The sequence below is a fragment of the Phodopus roborovskii genome, unplaced genomic scaffold (assembly GCF_943737965.1).
Source record: "Phodopus roborovskii unplaced genomic scaffold, PHOROB, whole genome shotgun sequence".
NCBI classification, from domain to species: domain Eukaryota; kingdom Metazoa; phylum Chordata; class Mammalia; order Rodentia; family Cricetidae; genus Phodopus; species Phodopus roborovskii.
This window is the reverse complement of record NW_026126541.1, coordinates 32,867,692-32,887,029: the sequence shown is the minus strand read 5'-3', so window position 1 is coordinate 32,887,029 and position 19,338 is coordinate 32,867,692. Positions and strand designations below refer to the sequence as shown.

General features: G+C 42.0%; 1 protein-coding gene across 1 annotated transcript in view; it reads left to right on the top strand.

Annotated features, from left to right (window-relative positions):
• The first annotated feature begins 6,712 nt into the window (after nt 1–6,712).
• The window catches only part of Dock8 (dedicator of cytokinesis 8), a 205,534-nt gene continuing 192,908 nt past the window's right edge, over nt 6,713–19,338 (top strand). The window contains exon 1 of the mRNA XM_051200107.1: nt 6,713–7,015. Coding sequence (XP_051056064.1) covers nt 6,963–7,015 — 53 coding nt within the window. The 5' untranslated portion in view covers nt 6,713–6,962. The remainder of the gene's footprint in view (nt 7,016–19,338) is intronic.

Genomic DNA, 19,338 nt, shown 5'->3' with positions numbered 1-19,338 from the left:
GGAGGAAACAGAAAGATGCCTGAGAAACTGTTTAAACATGAGAACTAACCAAAGGATAGGAGACTGATAGGAGTCAGAAGTGAACAGAGACCCTATAGAGCACTGGTTCTCAACCTGTGCATTGAGGCCCTATTGGGAATTGCATATTAGATATCTTGCATATCAGATATTTACATTACAATTCATAGCAAAATTACAGTAAGAAGTAGCAATGAAATAATTTTATGGTTGGGGGAATCACCATGATATAAGGAACTGTATTAAAGGGTCACAGCATTAGGAAGATTGAGAACCACTACTATAGAGCCATATGGTATTCCAGGGAGAGATAGAAGTATCTAGACTAGGGGACCAGCACTTATACTTATGATTCCCACATAATCCTCTCTCTATATATGATTATTGGAGCTGTGGCTCCAATTGTGAATATAAACTTGATTGGATTAAGCAATGTCCATAGTATTAGTGAATCATACCATTGCGCATACCCAAGGATAATTAAGGGGAAGAAGTCCTGCCCTAAATGTGAGCAGTATGCTCCTATCCTAGACTGAATGAGAAAGGAAAAATGAGTATCAGCATCTCCCTTTCTCTGGTTCCTGATTTGCCCAGATGCGAGCAAGGATTCTCACATTTTACTGCCACGTGCCTGCATCCATACCTTCTTCACTAGGATGGATTGTACCCCCAAACCATGAGCCAAAATAAACCCCTTCTTCATAAAGCTGCTTCCTGTCAGTTATTGGTTGGTCACTATGATGAGGAAAGTCATAGATGGGTATTACCTAGATTATTTCTCAAAACAATACACATCCCTCATCAGTGTTTATGTACAAATTGAGAAAACTTGTCAGAACTAGGAGGCATATTCCCCATCTCATGCTGCCCCATCATCTCCTGGATATAATTTACATCCTTGTTGTGGAACACCAGCTGGAAAGAGATGTCTCCCAGAAGAGTAACCTGCATATGCAAAAGGCAGTTATTATTGGTACTCAGTTCCTGTCTACCAAGGCTTCATTTTTCTCTACTTATTTTTTCTCTGAGAGGACTTTGGTATCTCCTGTCTCTGTGCTTGTGTTATATAGAGCTCTTTTCTGCCTGAGATGTTCTCAATAACTCTTCTCTGCCCACTGAACTTGTGCACTTGGTCTCAATTCCCACATCACTATGGTAACAAAGCCAATCTTGTTTGATGTCAATCCCTCTGCCTTCCCTCATCCTTCAAGAATAAGTCATTTCCTGCCTGAGCTTCCTCAATCTCCCAGACTTTTGTACAGTAAAAAGGTTCCTGTGCTATTCCACAGAGCCCCGGCCTCCTTTTCCTTCTATATGTGTGTCTCATTCCTAGACCATGAGTTCTAGGAAGTCAGAGAACAGTATTGTTCATTGTTTGCGCCTGCTGTCACTCAGTGCATGGCTTGACCACTTGGAGAGTGTTTGAATAATAGTAGTGATTGGGGAAATTCATGTGTTTTTTAATGAACCCCCAAATCCTTATAGTATAGTTTGATTATTCCTGAGTGTTGAATACCCACATTTGGATGCAGTCCAAATATTATATTGAAAATGGTAAGATATACTATGTGCAGGTTGTAGTAGGCTTTCTTGGACCACCCGCCCCCAAATCATGACATGGAGACTTACTATTAATGAATGTTTGGCCTTATCTTATGCTTGCCCCACTAGCTCTTATAACTTATCATCACCACCATCATCATTATTATTGCTTTTCCAAGACAGGGTTTCTTTGTGTACCTTTGTAAACCAGGCTTGTCTGAAACTCACAGAGATCCTCCTGCCTCTGCCTCCTGAGTTCTGGATTAAAGGTGTGTGCCACCACCACCCAGTCTTATAACTTATTTTAACCTGATTTTCTTCATCTATGTTTTGCTCTGGGGCTTTTTTACTTCTTTCATTCTGTATGTCCTACTTTTCTTGCTTCCTCCGTGTCTTAGATGGATGACTGGCTGGCCCCGAGCATCTCCCTCTTTTTCTCCCTTTTTTTCTGCTTTCTCATTCTCTTCTCCTTGAGCCTGAATTTCCCTCTAGTGCCTAGCTATTGGTCATTCAGCTTTATATTAAACTAATCAGGTCCTTTGGGTAGGCAAGGTAAAACAAAGCAACACATCTTTACATAGCTAAACAAATGCAGCATAAGCAAATGTAATATTTCACAACAGCTGGTTTGAAATAAATATAAAACAGAGCTGGAAAATATTCATCAAAAGGCAAATTAAAATATTCAAGCTGATCTTGTTACCTTCTGAATGGCATGGGGAACTTGGTCACTTCTACTGAGGTTCATTTTAACAAATATTTAGTGAATGTGTGCATCCATTTACTTAGCTGAGTGTCAACTATGTGGGGGGCTTTGTCTTAGGCACTGGAGATATAACCATGAGCCAAGCACAAATATTTCTATACTTCTGGAACTTACGTACTTTCAGCATAAAGAGTGACACATTGAAAATAAGCAAAATGTCTCAGCTAGAAGACCTGGGCAGTCTAAGGGACCTCTGACAGTGGAACCAGGATATATCCCTGGTGCACGAAAAGACTTTGGGAGCACATCCCCATGGAGGGATACTCCCTTAACCTGGAGGCAGGAGGGAGGACCTAACCCCTACTCCAAATGACTTGACAGATTCTGTTGGTGGATGGGAGGGTGGTTGTGGGGGGCATGGGAGGGAGGGAGAGGGAACTGGGATCGATATGCAAAATAAGAAAAAAATAAATTAAAAAACCAAAACAAAAAAAGAAAATAAGCAAAATATATAGCAGCGTTCTCTTGTAGTCCACCTGCTTTGTACCATGAAAAATATAGTCCTCTTCTTTACTGTCTTCTTACTAGACTTTCATTTCATTCTAATTCATTTAATCTTTCAACATGTAAACATAGTACACCAGGACAGTCACGGGCTACAGAGTGGAGCAAACTGAAAAAGGAGCCAGGCAGTATCATGGAAGGCGACTTTTGAGCACAACCCAGGGGAATCTTGGGAGATCATGGAGATAGTTTTTTTGGAAGGAGGGAGGAGATGTAAAAACAGTCTCAGTTTTCTATGTAGACCAAATCCCGGTGTAGCCTGAATCTTCTAGGATGTGTTTATTGACTGTGAAATACACTTCCTAGCCAATAAAAGAGTGTTGGCAGACTGAAAGAAGTTCTCTGTCGCATGGGGCATGAAAACTTGTCTCAAACACTGAAGGTGGAGAGAGACTGGAGGTAATGGAGGATGAAGAGAGTGGGAAAGTAACAGAGATAGGGGAAGCCCCAGAACATGTCTTCTTGGGGGTGAGTTGCAGACCTGCCCCGTTTTGACTGATGCAGGCCTGTCACACATGAGGGGAGGGTACACTTGATCACAGAGGCTGCTGAGAAACTTCTAAGGGTAGTTGGCAGAGACCAATTAAACCAGGATAAGCAGGGATTATATGCATATACATATATATGTGTGTGTGTGTATGTATGTATATGTCGTTTCCTTTAAAAAAATTACTATGTATACAATGTCCTGTTTGCATGTATACCTGAAGGCCAGAAGAGGGAGCCAGACCTCATTACAGATGGTTGTGAACCACCATGTTGTTGGGAATTGAACTCAGGACCATCTGGAAGAACAGTCAGCGTCTTAACCTCTGAGCCATTTCTCCAGTCCCCCAAGAAGTCATTTCAAGTTTGGTTCTCATTCTCCTGACATGAACTCATGAGCCAGGATGGAAGCAGTGAGAACACTGGTATGCTTATGAAGTAGCACTTTATGAAGAATGCGTGGCAGCCCTTGGCAGGTGCTTAGGTCAGCAAAGTAAAGGTGAGGGCGGAGCTAGAGCTGACACCTTCTCGTAGTTCAGAGAGCAGCAAGCCGGTGATGTTCTTCCAAGATGAAAGACTGATCCAAAGATGTGTCATTGGGATCAGAGTAAACTCAAAGCTGAAGCCCCAGCCCGGACTGACGACTTCCCCTTACTAAATAACTCCAAAGTTTAAGCTGGAGATACTGGTTAAGTACCACCACCAACAGAAATGAGTGGTTATAGAGGGGCAGCCAGCTTCCAGTTGGGTAGGGGAGCTAGAGTTTTAGTTTGTGGAGCTTGAAGATGGACACTTTAAGTGCATGTGTCCAGGTGGGAGGCAGAACTTTAGGATTAGAAGTGGTTCTGCCCTCATTGCTCTATGATCTTAGATAAGTCACTGCAATCTGTCTCATCCTTACTTTCCTCAGTTGTAGCCTGGAGAAAACATTGGTACTTAGTGGTTGTTATGAATTAATTAACTGGTTAATTTCTAAAGGGTGCCTGGTTGAAACAGTGCCTGGTCCGGTTGTTATTTAGTTGCTTGTTAAATAATACAGGCAAGATGCAATTTAAAGCAAAATAAAGCTTGGGGAGACCTAAATGAGAATTTTAAGACCACGGATACATGGTTATGGAGATTTTATGAAAAGGGAAAACAAAACTGGATGACACAATGATATAGAGAAAGAGGAAGGCCAGAGAGGATTGCAAATGTGGAAAGGAAGCCTTGCAGTTAGCTCTGCCCAGAGGAAAGAAGAGAGGGGTTCCACATAGGGAACTGGAGAGGCAGTGAGGATTCGGGAGGAAGACACTTGGATGGCTACTTCTGAAGTTTGCTGGTGAACTATGAATACACCCAAGAGCAGATAAGGCTATGCTAACTTAATAGATAATACATTCTTGATGGGTGAAGTGACCCTGAGTTACTTCTAAGTGTGAATAAACAATGGTGCTGGTCTAATCTCTATGGGTAGGTATCAAATACTAGGTTGAACATAGCATAATGTGAGCCAAGATATGAGATTTCATTATAGTCTCCTGATCACCTCAAACAAGTTTCCTTAATGGAAAATTCTGAAAATCTGAGATGTCCTCATTACATTTTACTTGTGTTTGTGTAGAAACAGGCATATTTTTGTTCTATATGGAAGTTCATGCCATAAACATATAGAAACCCAAACAAGCTCATCTGTAAGTCAACCAAAGGCTCTGATAAAAACTTCTTAATGAATTATTATTGTTTACAGATTGAAGATGTATTTATATAATTATTTTAAAAATATTTTCCTATCCAAATATTTCCAATATTTCCCTATAAATACCTTTAGGAGACCTTTGCAAGTCAGAAACAACATCTTTTTAAAAGGGGGCCTTTTAAATAATTGGCACTGGAGCTGGGTATGGTGGCTCACACCTTTAATTCCATCACTTGTGGGGCAGAGGCAGGCGAATGTCTGTGAGTTCAAGGCTAGTCTAGTCTACAAATCGAGTTCCAGCACAGCTAGGGTTGTTATACAGAGTACCCTGTCTCAAAAAACCAAGAGGAAGAGGAAGAAAGAGGAAGGAAGGAAGGAAGGAAGGAAAGCAGAGAGAGAGAGAGAGAGAGAGAGAGAGAGAGAGAGAGAGAGAGAGAGAGAGAGAGAGATCAGCACTGGGAATGAACCCAGAACCTTGAGCATGATAGGCAGTAGTAGACAGTACTCCTGGTCTCCTTAAGTTGGTCACGATGTCCTTGCACTCACTCTGTATTGTTATGCTATAGACAACGTCTTGTGTGTTTAAAGGGAGAGTTACCTAACCAGCTTTGAAGATTTACTCAATGACCTATACTGCCAAAAGCAAAGGAAGAAGGCTGCAGAGAACAGCATAAGGTCCACAAGCATTTTAGTATTAGGTTGCAAATTAAGTTTTATTAGCCCAGTGTTGGCCAGTAAGAATGCAATGTGCCGGCAAATGTGAGCTGGAATAGTACTTTTTACATTTTCTTAATTCAAGCCACATTTAATACAGGGGGGAAAAACAGGTAGAATTATCTTTAATAATATGTTTCTTCACTTAACAGATTCCAAAGGATCGTTTTTAACATGCAATCAACACAAAAATTCATTAAGACATTTTGCATTATTTTTTCTATACGTCTTGGAAACCTAGTGTATATTTATTTTTCAACCCATCTCACTTTAGACTATCCAAAAAATTCAAGTGGTCAACAGCCACTTGTGGCTTGTGGTTTTCATATCTAGACACTGCAGCTTTGAACCAAAAATATACCCCTTTCACATTGTCAAGGAGAGACCAAAGAGTGTTCACACAGCACAACTTTTCCACCCTCAGCTTTCGGGGACTTTTCCTCCTCACCCTCCCCTTCTCCTCCCCTCCCCCTCCCCCCTCATCTTCCTCCTCCTGGTCTTCCTCCCCCCCCCCCCCTTCAGATTTCGCCTGTGGGCTGTCAATTTCAAGTGAAATTGAACTCAGTTGAGATGAGGGTGACTCTCAGAGCTGTGTGTGCTGTTTCCTCGCTGGGGGTGGGGGGAGTTTTATCTCAGGTTGTAAAAAGAAAAATCATATAGCTCTTAATATTTACTCCTGAGATGGATCTATTATAATAAAGTGTTCCATGAATGATAGTGCGCATTCGGCTGGAAAAAAGTTGATTGGGGTTTATGAAATTGCGGTTTTGTTTATTTATTTTTTTAAAAACTGTCGTCTCCCGGGAATGGCGTCCATCCTCCGGGAAACTCCTCCAGTGACCCTGGCTGCTCCTGGATAGAGCGAATGTTGCCCCAGTCGTCCCTGGGCTCCGGGCGCCGGCGGCGTTTCCGGCCAGCGCTCCCACTCGCCCACCAACGTCCCTCTCCGGCCCGGGTCAGCGGCGGGAAGCGCGCGCCTGCGGCCGGCGGCTCGGAGCATCCGGAGCGCGGTTCCGCGCGCTGTCCACGCCCTCGCCGAGCGCTCGGTGCGTGCCAGGCCGGGCGGCGCTGTGGGCGGCGGTGCAGGGCCCTCCCCCCGGAGCTGTGCCGCCAAGGTGGAAATGCGGAAGTTTCCCGGCTCGGCTGACAGATGAGGCTGGCGGCGGGCGCGGCGGGCGCTGCAGCGGCCGTGCGTTCGGGCCCCGTCCCTCCGCAGCCCAGCGAGTCCCGAGGCCGGAGAGACGTGCGTGCGCCATGGCCACACTGCCGAGCGCCGAGCGCCGCGCCTTCGCGCTCAAGATCAACAGGTAAGACGAGTCCGCGGCAGGGGCGCACGGGGACTCAACCAAGTCCTCAGTGTCCTCCGTCACCAGTGCCGCTTCCCCGAGCAGCCTTTCAGGCCACCTCCCCATCCCCGCGTGGCTCCAGCCGCCCTCGCTGTTCTGACAGGTGGCGGGACCCGCAGAGCGCAGTGCGCCCCGAGTGTGTGTGTGTGTGTGCGGTGCCGCGCGCCAGAACTTGGCTTACAAATCGCGCCGTATTTTCCAGGTGGGAAAAGGGCAAAGGAACTCAGTGGTTGAAATCAGCTTTGCTTTAAGCAGATCCGCCCGTGCCAGGTTTAGGGCTTTTTCAACACCCCCTCCACCCCTCCCGCAGAAAAGATTCTGGCTCCCGATGACATCGCTATTTTTATTCCTTGGTCCAAAGGGAGCCAGCAATGAAGTGGAAAGTGATTTTTTTTTAATTCTTCATTTAAATAAGCAAAAAAGAAACGAGCCGTAGCTGGCATTTAAAGATTTATAGCACTCCCGCAAAGTGAAGGACACGGATGTCCAATTTATAATCAAGTTGTTGACTGCTCAGAGTTCTTAGTGTGCTTGAGTGGTAGGGCTTCCTCCACTGAAAACTGCTGACAAGAGGTCAGGGGCATTTTTGCCTTGACTTGGGGAATCTCGACTGCCTGGCTAAAAGATGATGTGGAACTCCACTGTGAAGCACAGCCCTCTGGAAGATTTCCAGTTTTTGTTGTTGTTGGTGGTGGATTTTTTAGTTGAGCCTGTGGAAAGTTGATCCACAGTTAAGTTCATCTTTGCACTGCTAGTGAGTGGTGGACCTTGAGCCACGAGGAGTCACCATCCTTGTTAGTGAACAGTTAAGGACTTCTGGGGGCCTGTGGAGCTGCACTCCATGGTTGTGAGCAAACCATTTCTCTTACCTCACTATTTCATCTGTCAAACGAGTTTAATTATTAATGTGGACTATATACAGACGTTGCAGGTTAAAGGGTGCCAGTCTGAAGCCATAAATTGTATCAGATAGTCTTCCTACCGGAATCGGGGTTTTTTTCACAGCTGTTGTGGGGCAATGAGGGCTATTCATAGGAGTTTTTGGTGGTTGTCATGGTTGCATAGCTGCTTCTCAGTACTTTGTCCCTGTCATGAGAAAGAAACAAGTCAGGAAATAGGAACAAGGGCAGGAAGATGTTAGCAGTTCAGGTGGGGTGATACTGATCTGAAGTGACCCAGGCCTAAGTTAACCCTGGAGGCGTTCTTGCAAGGAGTTATGGGGTTGCTTTAACCCAAGGGTTAAGAATTAAGGCCTTAAGCCAGATGTCACAACAGAGATCTCACAACAAACAAACAACAAAACAAAAACAGTGTTAGAAAAACCAAGAGCCCTGTTGGAGAGATGGCTCAGCTGCTAAAGGCTAGACTCACAACCAAAAACGTGAGAAAAACCAAGAGCCATGGTACAATCAAATTTGCTTACAGATGGGCTGTTTATTGCAAACTATATAACATTGGGCATAGACATTTTACATTTTTCTCAACTTTGACCCCCTCTCCCCTCCTTCTCTCTGTCTCTTCAACGTCTTACTTTTTGTAGCCCAAACTAGCCTTAACTCCAAGAAGTTCTCCTGACTCAGCTTTCCAATGGCTGGGATTGCAAATGTGCGCCACCATACCTGGCTTTTGTGACAGCGGGAATAATTGTAGTATCTGACCATAGTTTCTGCCTCTTCTGACGGTGAGGGGGATGAAGTGGAGTAGAGTAGGGACAGAGTGCTCATAATGCCTGGCTCAGGGTAAATGTTAGATAACCGTTAGCTGCTGGATCATCTCCGCTAGCTTCATCCTGGCCATTGCCGTCTCTAACATCATCCTTCAGGAGCCTAGGAAGGAAAGCTGAAGTTGGAATGTTTTGTAGGCAGAGATCATTTGGGGGTGGGTATGGGGATATTGATAGCCACCTGGAATTTTCTAGGGGGCTTCTGTCTCTCACATATCCATTCTGTGCTGAGAACCTCAAATATACTCATTGGAACAGCGTGTTCTAATCTGAGCAAATGCCCACTTTGGAAAGTAAAATATAAGATGTTTTCTAATCTTCTGGAAAGATTTATCTGCTTTTAAAGTTTTCTTTCCTCCTCTTATATCATTCTTTATATTGGGTGCAAGAATTACTGTAAGGGCTTGGAAGGAATAACTTTCAGAAGAGTGGATTAATAAGAATCTGGGGGCTGGAGAGATGATTTAAGAGCACTGGTTACTCTTCCAAAGGTCCTGAGTTCAATTCCCAGCAACCACATGGTGGCTCACAGCCATCTGTAATCGGGTCTGGTGCCCTCTTCTGGTGTTGAAGCAGACATGTAAGCAGAGCATTATAAACACAATAAATAAATCTTAAAAAAAAAAATAAGAATCTGTGGCATATGCCATTAATCCCAGCACTTGGGAGGCAGAGGCAGATGGATCTCTGTGAGTTCAAGGCCAGCCTGGTCTACAGAGTGAGTTCGAGGCCAGCCAGAGCTGTTACACAGAGAAACCCTGTCTCAAAAAAACAAACAACAACAACAAAAAATGTGCCTAGTGGTAATATAACATTAAACCCCACCACTTAAAGATCACACACTGTGTTTCAGATGTTGTGTTATCACAAAACCTTAGGGTACTCAAGTATCTTGCACAGAAGTTGCGTTTAGCTTTGCCAACTTGGCACAATCCAGAATCACCTGGGAAACAGGTTGTCTGCATTGGTTTTGCTTGTGGGCATGGCTGTGTTAGCTTGTTATTTGGTGGAGGAAGATGTAGCCGGTGTAGGCAGCACCATTTCATGGACTCTGTCCTGAGCTGCATTAGAGTGAAGAAACCTGACTTAAGCAAGTGAGACTGTGTCTACGCCCCTTCTGTGCTTGGTTGTGGGTAGGATTAGCTGCTTGAGTTCCTGCCTTGACTTCCCTAAAATGAGGGACTGTGACCTGATAAATGTAATAAACACTAAACCCTTTCCTCCCCTAAGCTGGAGATATTTTACCATGGAGAGGGAATTGAAACTAGAGTAGAAGGGGAAAGTAAAGCTGGAGATGGAGTTGCACAAGGCCATGTAATTTGTTAAAGGCCATGCCATCAACAATGGCCACCATCAACAATGGCCACTAGGACTACAGACTGCTCTTAGGACAGCGTTCTTCATTAAACCCCTGCTGTTTTGATCCACATGTTGTAAGAATTTCTTTAAAAACAATTAACTTTTAAAAATCATGTCAGTAACAGCATTGACAGTTCTGTTACTATTACTGATTAGTGCATTGTATGTAAACAATACAATGTTTTGCAGAGTCAAACATGAGGAAAATCTTTTACCTTACATGTGTATCTATTAGTTTTTAAAATAGATCAGATTCCAAAAGTGAGGTTGTGTTGAAATATGGCCATTAGAACTCTTAGTACAAGTTCATATTTTCTCCTGTTTAACAATGATATTCCTTAAGATATTTGTCAGGTGAACTACTGTTCCTTCTGCTCATGAAATATTGTAATCCAACATAATAAAAATTATAATTGCAAAGAGCTCAGCTCTGTGCCCCAGCCTCAACAAGGAATGAACAGCCTCTTCCAGTCTGTGAAAAGTACTCCCCTCTGCATTTAAATTTCTGTGGCTCCCTGCAAGCATCATTGCCCAGTGCAGGGACAGAGCCAAAGCCAGAGGAAGTGGAGAAGGCTGCCAGCAGCTGTCTCCTCGTGGTTGTTCTTGCTCTCCTGTGCTCTCAAAAGCATAGATTCAAGTGCTGGAAATTGCCAGGTAGAACATGCTAGGAGCGTCTCATGTGACTGTATCCCTTGTTGTACATACTGAAACATTTCTCTAGAACCTGTAGCTCAGAGACATAGAAGACAAAAATTCTGAATTCTTCTGAGTTGCAAGAGTAAAGTTTACTTTCTGGTGAACAATATGCATTTGTCCCGATTTTAGGTTTTCCCTGATTGTCATGAAGAAGAAAGACTAGATCTGAATTAGGTAGTCACAATAATGTTTGTGTTTGGGGTTTTTATTTATCATAGTCGCTCAAAGAGCAATCCCTTGTTAATTACCTCTTTGATTACTAGAATTTACTGCTTTTGTACATTCTGGAAATTATTGGTAATCCTGTGAAGATTCATTGGCTTCTTTTTCCTTTTATACCATGTTGGGTCTTAAACCTAGGGCCTTATACGTGAGGCAAGTACTTTACCACCAAGCCATATCCTGCATCACTTGTTTCTTCCTGACTTCCTTTTTTTTTTTTTTTTTTTTTTTTTTTTTGGTTTTTTGTTTGTTTGGTTTGGTTTTTTGAGACAGGGTTTCTCTGTATTGCTTTGGAGCTTTGGAGCCTGTCCTGGAACTAGTTCTGTAGACCAGGCTGGACTCAAACTCACAGAGCTCCACCTGCCTCTGCCTCCAGAGTGCTGGGATTAAAGGAGTGTGCCACCAATGCCCGGCCCACTTGTTTCTTTCAAGCACAGAATAGGTGTAGAACTTGATCAGATGTTAAAGTAAAATATGAACTTTGGTTAAAGGAACTGTTGGGGGTCATTAATAACCTTCTGGACACCCAGGAATAAAAGAAATAGAAAATATGGCTTTTATAGTTCTTACTGTATTCGTTAACATTTCTGTTGCTGTGATAAAATACCATGACCAAAAGCAACTTTTGGAAGAAAGAATTTTATTTGGCTTATGGTTCCAGAGAGTCCATGATGGAGGCGTGGGGGGGGGGCTATGTAGGAGGGGGGTGCATGGCTACAAGCGATCAGAGCAGGAAGCAGAGAGATCAAGTCGTCAAATGCAAACATGAAGCAGGAACAGCGATCTGGAAGTGGGGCAAGGCTTAAACTTTCAAAGCATACTTCCTCCAGCAGCAAGTTTACACCACCCCCCTAAACAGATCTGCCAACAGGGATCAAGTGTTCAAATACCTAAGCTTGTGGGGAACATTTCTCATTCAAACTACCACACTTAGTGTGAGGCAGGTATGGATCTAAATGTTTATATCATAACTTACCCTAATTCTAATTCTATGAATTAGGGACAATTACTGTCTTCATTTCATAAATGGGGAAACAGAACTCAGACAAGTTAGGTAAATTCCCATCTCACATGGCTAATGAAGGTCAGAGCAGGGATTTATGTTCAGCCTGTCTCCAGAATCCTGCCTGCCTAGTCACCACACCATGATGTGTCGTGGTTTTGTTTTAAAGTAAAGAAGTGACAGTATTTGCTAGCTACTAAGCATGTGTCAGACAGCCAACATTCCAGCACTGGTGAGGATGGAGCTCCTGTCCCCACCCCCTAATCTGAGGAGCTAATGGCAGCTGATAGTTACTGGAGTAGTGAAAATCACTCTTTCTTGAAGCACCAGTGGGTTGGTCCCGCACCCATGCACACATGGGCAGCACTAATTGGACTTGGTGCAACTAAATAAGAAAAAAAAAAAAAAAGTGAAATTGGGAGGAGACAGATTGAGAGACTAGGAGAGACTATAAAGGGATTTGGAGGAGGGAAATGGGTGGATAGAATCATATTTTATTGTATATATGTATGAAATCTCACAAATAAAATTATAAGAAAGAAATGATAATAGTTGAAAATGTTTATTATTAATTTGACTAATGTACCTTGTACATATATTGAAGTATCACTCTATACTCAACAGTTATTTGTGGATAAAAATAAAAAAGTAAAACAGTAAAGACAATTTCTAAGAAAAGAGAAAGACATGCCAGTCAGATGGCTTAGCTGGCAAAGCACTTGTCTGGCCACCTAGGAACAGTTGTCCCCTGGTGGTCATGCCTGCATTCCTCACTCACACATACATATACACAATAATAACCAATAAAATAAAGTTTAAAAAAAAAAGAGCAACTTAGGGCTGGAGAGACAGCTCAGTGGTTAACAGCAAGTGCGCGTTTTGCAGAGGACCCTTCACATGCATTTGTGATGGTACTGTTTACTTCCTCATGGGCCTATGGAGTGGAAACACAGCATCAGATGGCTCCCCAGGGAGAGGTAGAGACCAGGTCTCCTGTGTCAGCTCTCCACACAGAGCTAGAGTATGATGTCATAAACACACCACACAGGGGCGTGAAAAAGGCAGGAGGTGACCCTACTGGCGTACTCTTAAGTAGGGCCACTTGGGTGTTTTCAGTGGCAAACAACTAGATACTACTATTCCTGGTCCTACAAGCATCAGGCTTATTAGTACCTGTCAGCTTACTATATAGCCCAGATTGGCCTCCAAGGCATGATGATCCTTGTGCATCATTGATCCTTGTGCATCATTGATCCAAGTGCTTGGGTTACAAGCCCACCACCACGCCCAGCTTCCAGGTCTCCATTCTTTTAATTGAGGTTCATCTGTAAATAGCAACGCATGCATGTGTGCATGTATGCATGCTCAGATCCAGGAGCAGAAGGGGGAACAGAAATTGCAAGCAGAACAGAAGACACTGTGTGTGAGTGTGTGCGTGGAGATCAAAGGACAACTTTTGGGAGTCAGTTTTTATTGTGGATTATTATTTTTAAGATGTGTTACATTTGTTTGCTGTGGAATGTTTGTTTAGTGATACAAACATGTGTTGCATTCTTTTATATTTCATTTGTTTAACTCTGTGAAGCTGTGTTGCTTGCCTGCCTAAGACCCCTCATTGGTCAAATAAAGAGGTGAATGGTCAATAGCTAGGCAAGAGAGGGATAGGCAGGGCTTCCAGGCCAGGCAGACAGAATAAGTAGAAGGAGAAAAAGGGAGGATCAAGAAAAGAAGAAGGAGAGGAGGACATCAGGGGCCAGACACCCAGCTACACAGCCAGTCAGGGAGTAGGAAGAAAAGAGACACAGAATAAAGGAAGGTAAAAACCCAGAGGCAAAAGATAGACAGGATCATTTAAGTTAAGAAAAGCTAATCAGAAATAAGCCAAGGTAAGTCTGGGCATTTATAAATAAGATTAATACTCCGTGTATTTATGTGGGACCTGGGTGGCAGGCCCCCGAAGACCAAAGAGCGAAAAACAAAACAAAAAGCCAACTATAGGATCTCATTTGCCTCCTTACTAAGGCAGGGTATCTTTTGTTGGTGTGGAAGTGTACGCTAGGCTAGCTGGTTCACTAGCATCTCCTGTCTCTCTCTCCCATCTCACCGCAAAGAGTGCCGGGATTGCAGATGTACATCATTGCTTCTGGCTTTTTCCTTGGATTGCAGGCATTTTACTGAATGCAGATTATCAGGCTTGTGCAAGCGTGCTTCTGCCTGTTGAGCCATCTCCCTGACCCACATTCCTCTGTTTCCTTGTAGAATTTAAAACCATCTAAAGCAGAAGCACAGTAAAAGTAAAATAGTAAAGTGTAGTAAGCAAAAAGGAAAACAATACCCACATTTCAACCACTCATAAATTAGTGGTTCTTAACATTTGGATACACTTCCTTCTAATTTTTACGAAACCAAAACCATTTTTGCACGCTACATTATAATCTTTAAGTTTAGTATGTGTAGACAACTCTCCACGTCAATTATTGTAGGTCTATATTATAAATAATGTGAGTGTGTTATGATCTACTGAAGTAGTTATTACTGGGCATTAAGGTAATTTCCATTTTTTGCAAAATAATGGAGAGCCCAATGTAACGGTCTAAAACATTTTTCTGTGCGTCTGCAAGTACTCCCATAGAAATTTCTAGTAGCAGAATTACTTGCTTAAGAAACTTTTTTTGTTGTTGTTTTTTGATGTGAATATATGCATGTGTGTACAGTATATGCTAGTGTATGTGCCCATACATATTTATGCAGAAGCCAGAAGGACATTGCATATGCTCTCTTTGGTTTTTGGTTAGACTGGTTGTCAAGAGCTGGGGTTACAGGAGTATGCAATCAAGCCAAGCTTTTTACATGGGTGATGGCATCCAAACTCAGGTCTTCATGACCTTACCCAGCTCTTGTTCTTCAGGTCTTTGATTATCGACTAGCAGAAGAGGGTTATCACTTTCTGTTCCCACTGCTTTCCCTGCATTCAAGTCCCACCCTACCCCCAAGCAAGGTTTTAGCATTCTTTTAAGCCTTTATTTGCTAATTTTGACTCCTTGCCTGAACGTTTCTAACCAGTTCTATTGCTCTCTTCGGTCACTGAGAGACCTCTGAAGTAATTTGTTTATTTGTTTGTTTCTTAGCAATGACAATAGCCATACATTCCTCCTCTTTGTTTAAAGTACAACCTTAGATAATGGTCACTAACATTTACATTTTTTCCCCTTCCTTCCACATTATTGCTTGAATAAGTAGGTGAACGATACCACTATCAAGCTAGTCAAGCAATTTCTTTATTGATTAATTACTAGGCCTTGAATTGTGGGTTTCTTTTTTTTTTTTGCTTTTTTTTTTTTTTTTTTTGCTTTTTACATTTGCTTGTTTTTTGTTGTTTTACTTTGCTTAAGAGTTTTAGTCAATACCTCCTTTGATTGTATAAACCTCAACCCTTTTACATAAAATTCTATTGCAAAGTAAGATTTCAAATTGTACGCTTTCCCCGGGATGAGGGAATAGAGAATGTGAGATTTTTCATGCTTTTGTGTTCCTTTCTCTATGGGGTTGGAATGCCAGGCAAACATGCCTCTCTCCTTAGAAACCTCTTAAAGCTTCCTGGCTTCCCCTTCCATTGTTCTCTCACACAGCCCAGCTATAGCGAGATTAAGAAATGCAGAACTGTAATCAACTACAACCTTTCCCTCCATCTCTCTTTTTGCTTTTGCTCATGCCCTTGTGTGTAAGGTTGTATGGGTACATGTGTGTATATGTATGTGTGTGAGTGGGTGTGCACGTGTGTGTGGAGGCCCCAGGTTGACATCAGACATCAGCCTTCCCCTGTCACTTTCTTCTCACTGTCTTAAAGGTCTCTCTCTCACTGAACTCTGAGCTTGCTGTTTTGGCTTGCTTGGCTAGCCACCTTGCTTTTCGGGATTTCTTGTCTCTGCTTTCCACACATTGGCATTATAGGAAGGCCACCATACCCACTGAACCATCTTCCCAGGCCCCTCTTTCCATTTCCTTTCATTCTGCAATCCTCTCTCTCTCTCTTTTATATTTATCTATTTTTGTGCCTTTGTGCATGTGTATGTGGATACTCTAGTGCCATGCACATGTGTGGAGATCAGAGGACCACTGTGTGAGTTCTGGGGATTCACCAAGTTGTCAGACTTGCCAGCAAAGGCTTTTACCAGCTGAACCATCTTTCTCTTATCTCTTGATCAACAAATAAGCAAACAAACAAGCAGGCAAGCTCTTGCTGAAGACCTAGAATCCCCCTGGCAGAACACTTTGTACCAGGGACCCCAGTGGCCACATGGTCTAAGACAGTGGTAGACAATTTTCATTAAACTTCTTGTCCTCCATTCCAGTCTCTCTAAACTGACTCTTAGCTCTACTACAGCCTACCTGCCAGAGCCCTTCTTCCCACTTATTCTCCTCTCCCTGGGGATTCTCCCTCTTGGTGCACACCCTGGTCTGGTATGAGAAGTTTCCCATCAGCCTGGTCCCACAGCCTTGTCAGTCTCAAAATACCACACAGAGACTCTGTATTAATTATGAAACTGTTGGCCAGTTACTAGCGTTTCTTATTGGCTAGCTCTGTCTTAAATATTAACCCATTTCTATCGATCTAAGTATTTCCATGTGGTCTTGGCTTACCGGGAATGCCAGACCTGCATCTTCTTTGCCATCTGCAGATTTCCTGTTTGTCCCTGCTTATATTCTGATTCTTCCTGCCTGTCTGTACAGACCTCCAGACCTCTATGGTTAGCTAGTGGCAGTATCTGCCATGCTACATCACTTCCTGCCTGGCCAGTCAGTGTTTTACTCATCAACCAATAAGACAAACATACATACAGAAGAACATTCCCCAACTGATCCTTCTAGCTTTTTCTTGCTGTCCCTCTCATCCCTTCTTCCTGGCCCATTTCCATTCAGTGTCACTGATTGACCTGCAGAAGCACTCTCTTCTACTGGGCAATAGTAACCAAAGAATAGAACACCATTCCAACAAAGACATGACTAGATATGCATACCAAAAAACACCATAACTCTAGATGCCTAGAGACCAGCACAAAAACAGGAACATGAGCAGCCCAGACAATGTACCTCCTCCAGAAGCCAGTGATCCCAATGAAGTTATCCCTGAGAAATGCAATTTAGCAGAAGTACTTCAAAGGACTTCAAAGTAGCAATTTTGAATATGTTCAAGAAACTTAAAGAGGATATGAACAAATGCCTTGATGAAGACCGTTAAAACACAGTTGTTGAAAGCTGTATTACCAGACATGGAAGTGAGAATTTCAGATCTTGAAGACAATGCAGAAGAAAGGGATACCACAGTCAAAGAAAATGTTAGATCTAAAAAATTCCAGGCACAAAACAGACAGGAAATCTGGGACACTATGAAAAAGAGCAATTAATAGTTTTAGAGGAAGAAGCAGCCCAGGTCAACAGCACAGAAAATATTTTTAACAAAATCATAGAAGAAAATTCCCCCAATGTAAAGAAGGAGGTGCCTATCAAGGTATAAGTGTGTGGAACACCACATAGATAGGACCAGAAAAGAAAATTTCCATGACACATAATAACTAAAATACTAAATATACAGGCAAAGACAGGATAGTAAAAGCTACAAGGGAAGAAGACCAAATAGCATAATATAAAGGTTTCACAATAGAAACTCTAGAAACCAAAAGGGCTTGGATGTATGTTCTACAAGTTCTAAGAGACCATAGATAGCAGCGCAGACTGATATGCCCAGGAAAAACTTTCAGTCACAATAGAGAAAGAAAAAATATATATACCACGATAAAAATCAAATTCAAGCAACTTCTATCAACCAAGCTCTATAGGAAGCATTAAAAGAAAAACTTCAACCTAAGAGGTTAGCCATATCTATGATAACACAAGGATTAAGTAACCCAAACAAGAAAATCAAAAGGGGGAGACCTACACCATAGCAAAAAAAAAAAAAAAAAAAAAAAAAAACCAAAACAAAACAAACAAACAAGAATAAGTAACTCATTCCTAACTCTCAATATTAATGGTCCCAATTTCCCCAATAAAAAGACACAGACTAACAGATTGGATTAGAAAACAGGATCCATCTTCCTGCTGCATCTAAGAAACACACCTTACCATCAAGGATATACATTACCTCAGGGTATAAGAATGGAAAAAGATATCCCAAAAAATGGACTCATGAAGCAAGCATGTGTAGCCCTTCTAATATCTGATAAAAATAGATTAAAAAAAACTAATTAGAAGAGATAGGAAAGGACACTACATACTCATCAAAGGAAAAATCCACCAAGAGGATTATTCAGCAAACATAAAGGCACCCAAATTCATAAAAGACACACTACCACAGCTAACACATATTGACCTTCACACAGTGATAGTGGGTAACTTCAGTACCTGGCTTTTGCTAACAGACAAGTCATTTAGGCAAAAACTAAACAGAAATACTGGAGTTAAATAATGCTATAAATCAAATGAACCTAGCAGATAATCTATAGAACATTTCACCCAAGCACAAAAAAAAAAAAAAAAAAAAAAAAAAAAAAATACTTTCTTCTCAGCAGCTCATGAAATTTCTCCAAAATTGATTACATACTTGGATACAAATAGAAATTTCTTATATTCAACAAATATAAGAAAATTGAAATAGCATTCTATACCCTATTTGACCACCATGGATAAAGCTGGATATTAAACAACAGAAATAGTAGAAAATAAATATAAACTTGTGGAAACCAAGCAACTAACTCACTACTGAATAAAAAGTGGAAATCAAGACAGAAATCAAAAAGGAAATTAAAGCCTTTTCATAACTGAATAACAATAAAAACACCCAAATCTATGGGACACAATGAAAGCAATTCTAAGAGGCAAGTTAATAGCATTAAGTGCCTACACAAAAACTTAGAGAGATCTTATATTAGTAACTTATCAACACTTGCAAGTTCTATAATGACAGGAAGAAATCAGACTTAGGGTTTAAGCAAACTTGTATAACAAAAACTTTAAGACACTGAAGAAAGAAATTAAAGAAGACATTAGAAAATGGAAAGATCTCCCATGCTCATGGGCGGGTATGACTAATGTAAAACAGTCATCTCCAAAAGCAGTCTACAGATTCAATGCAATCCCCATCAAAAGTACAACATCACAGAAATTGAAAAAGAAAACCAAACCAAAACAAAACAAAACACCCCCCCCCCCCCGCCGCAATTTTCAACTTCATGTGGGGACACACAAAAAAATGCAAGATAGCTAAAATAACCTGAACAATAA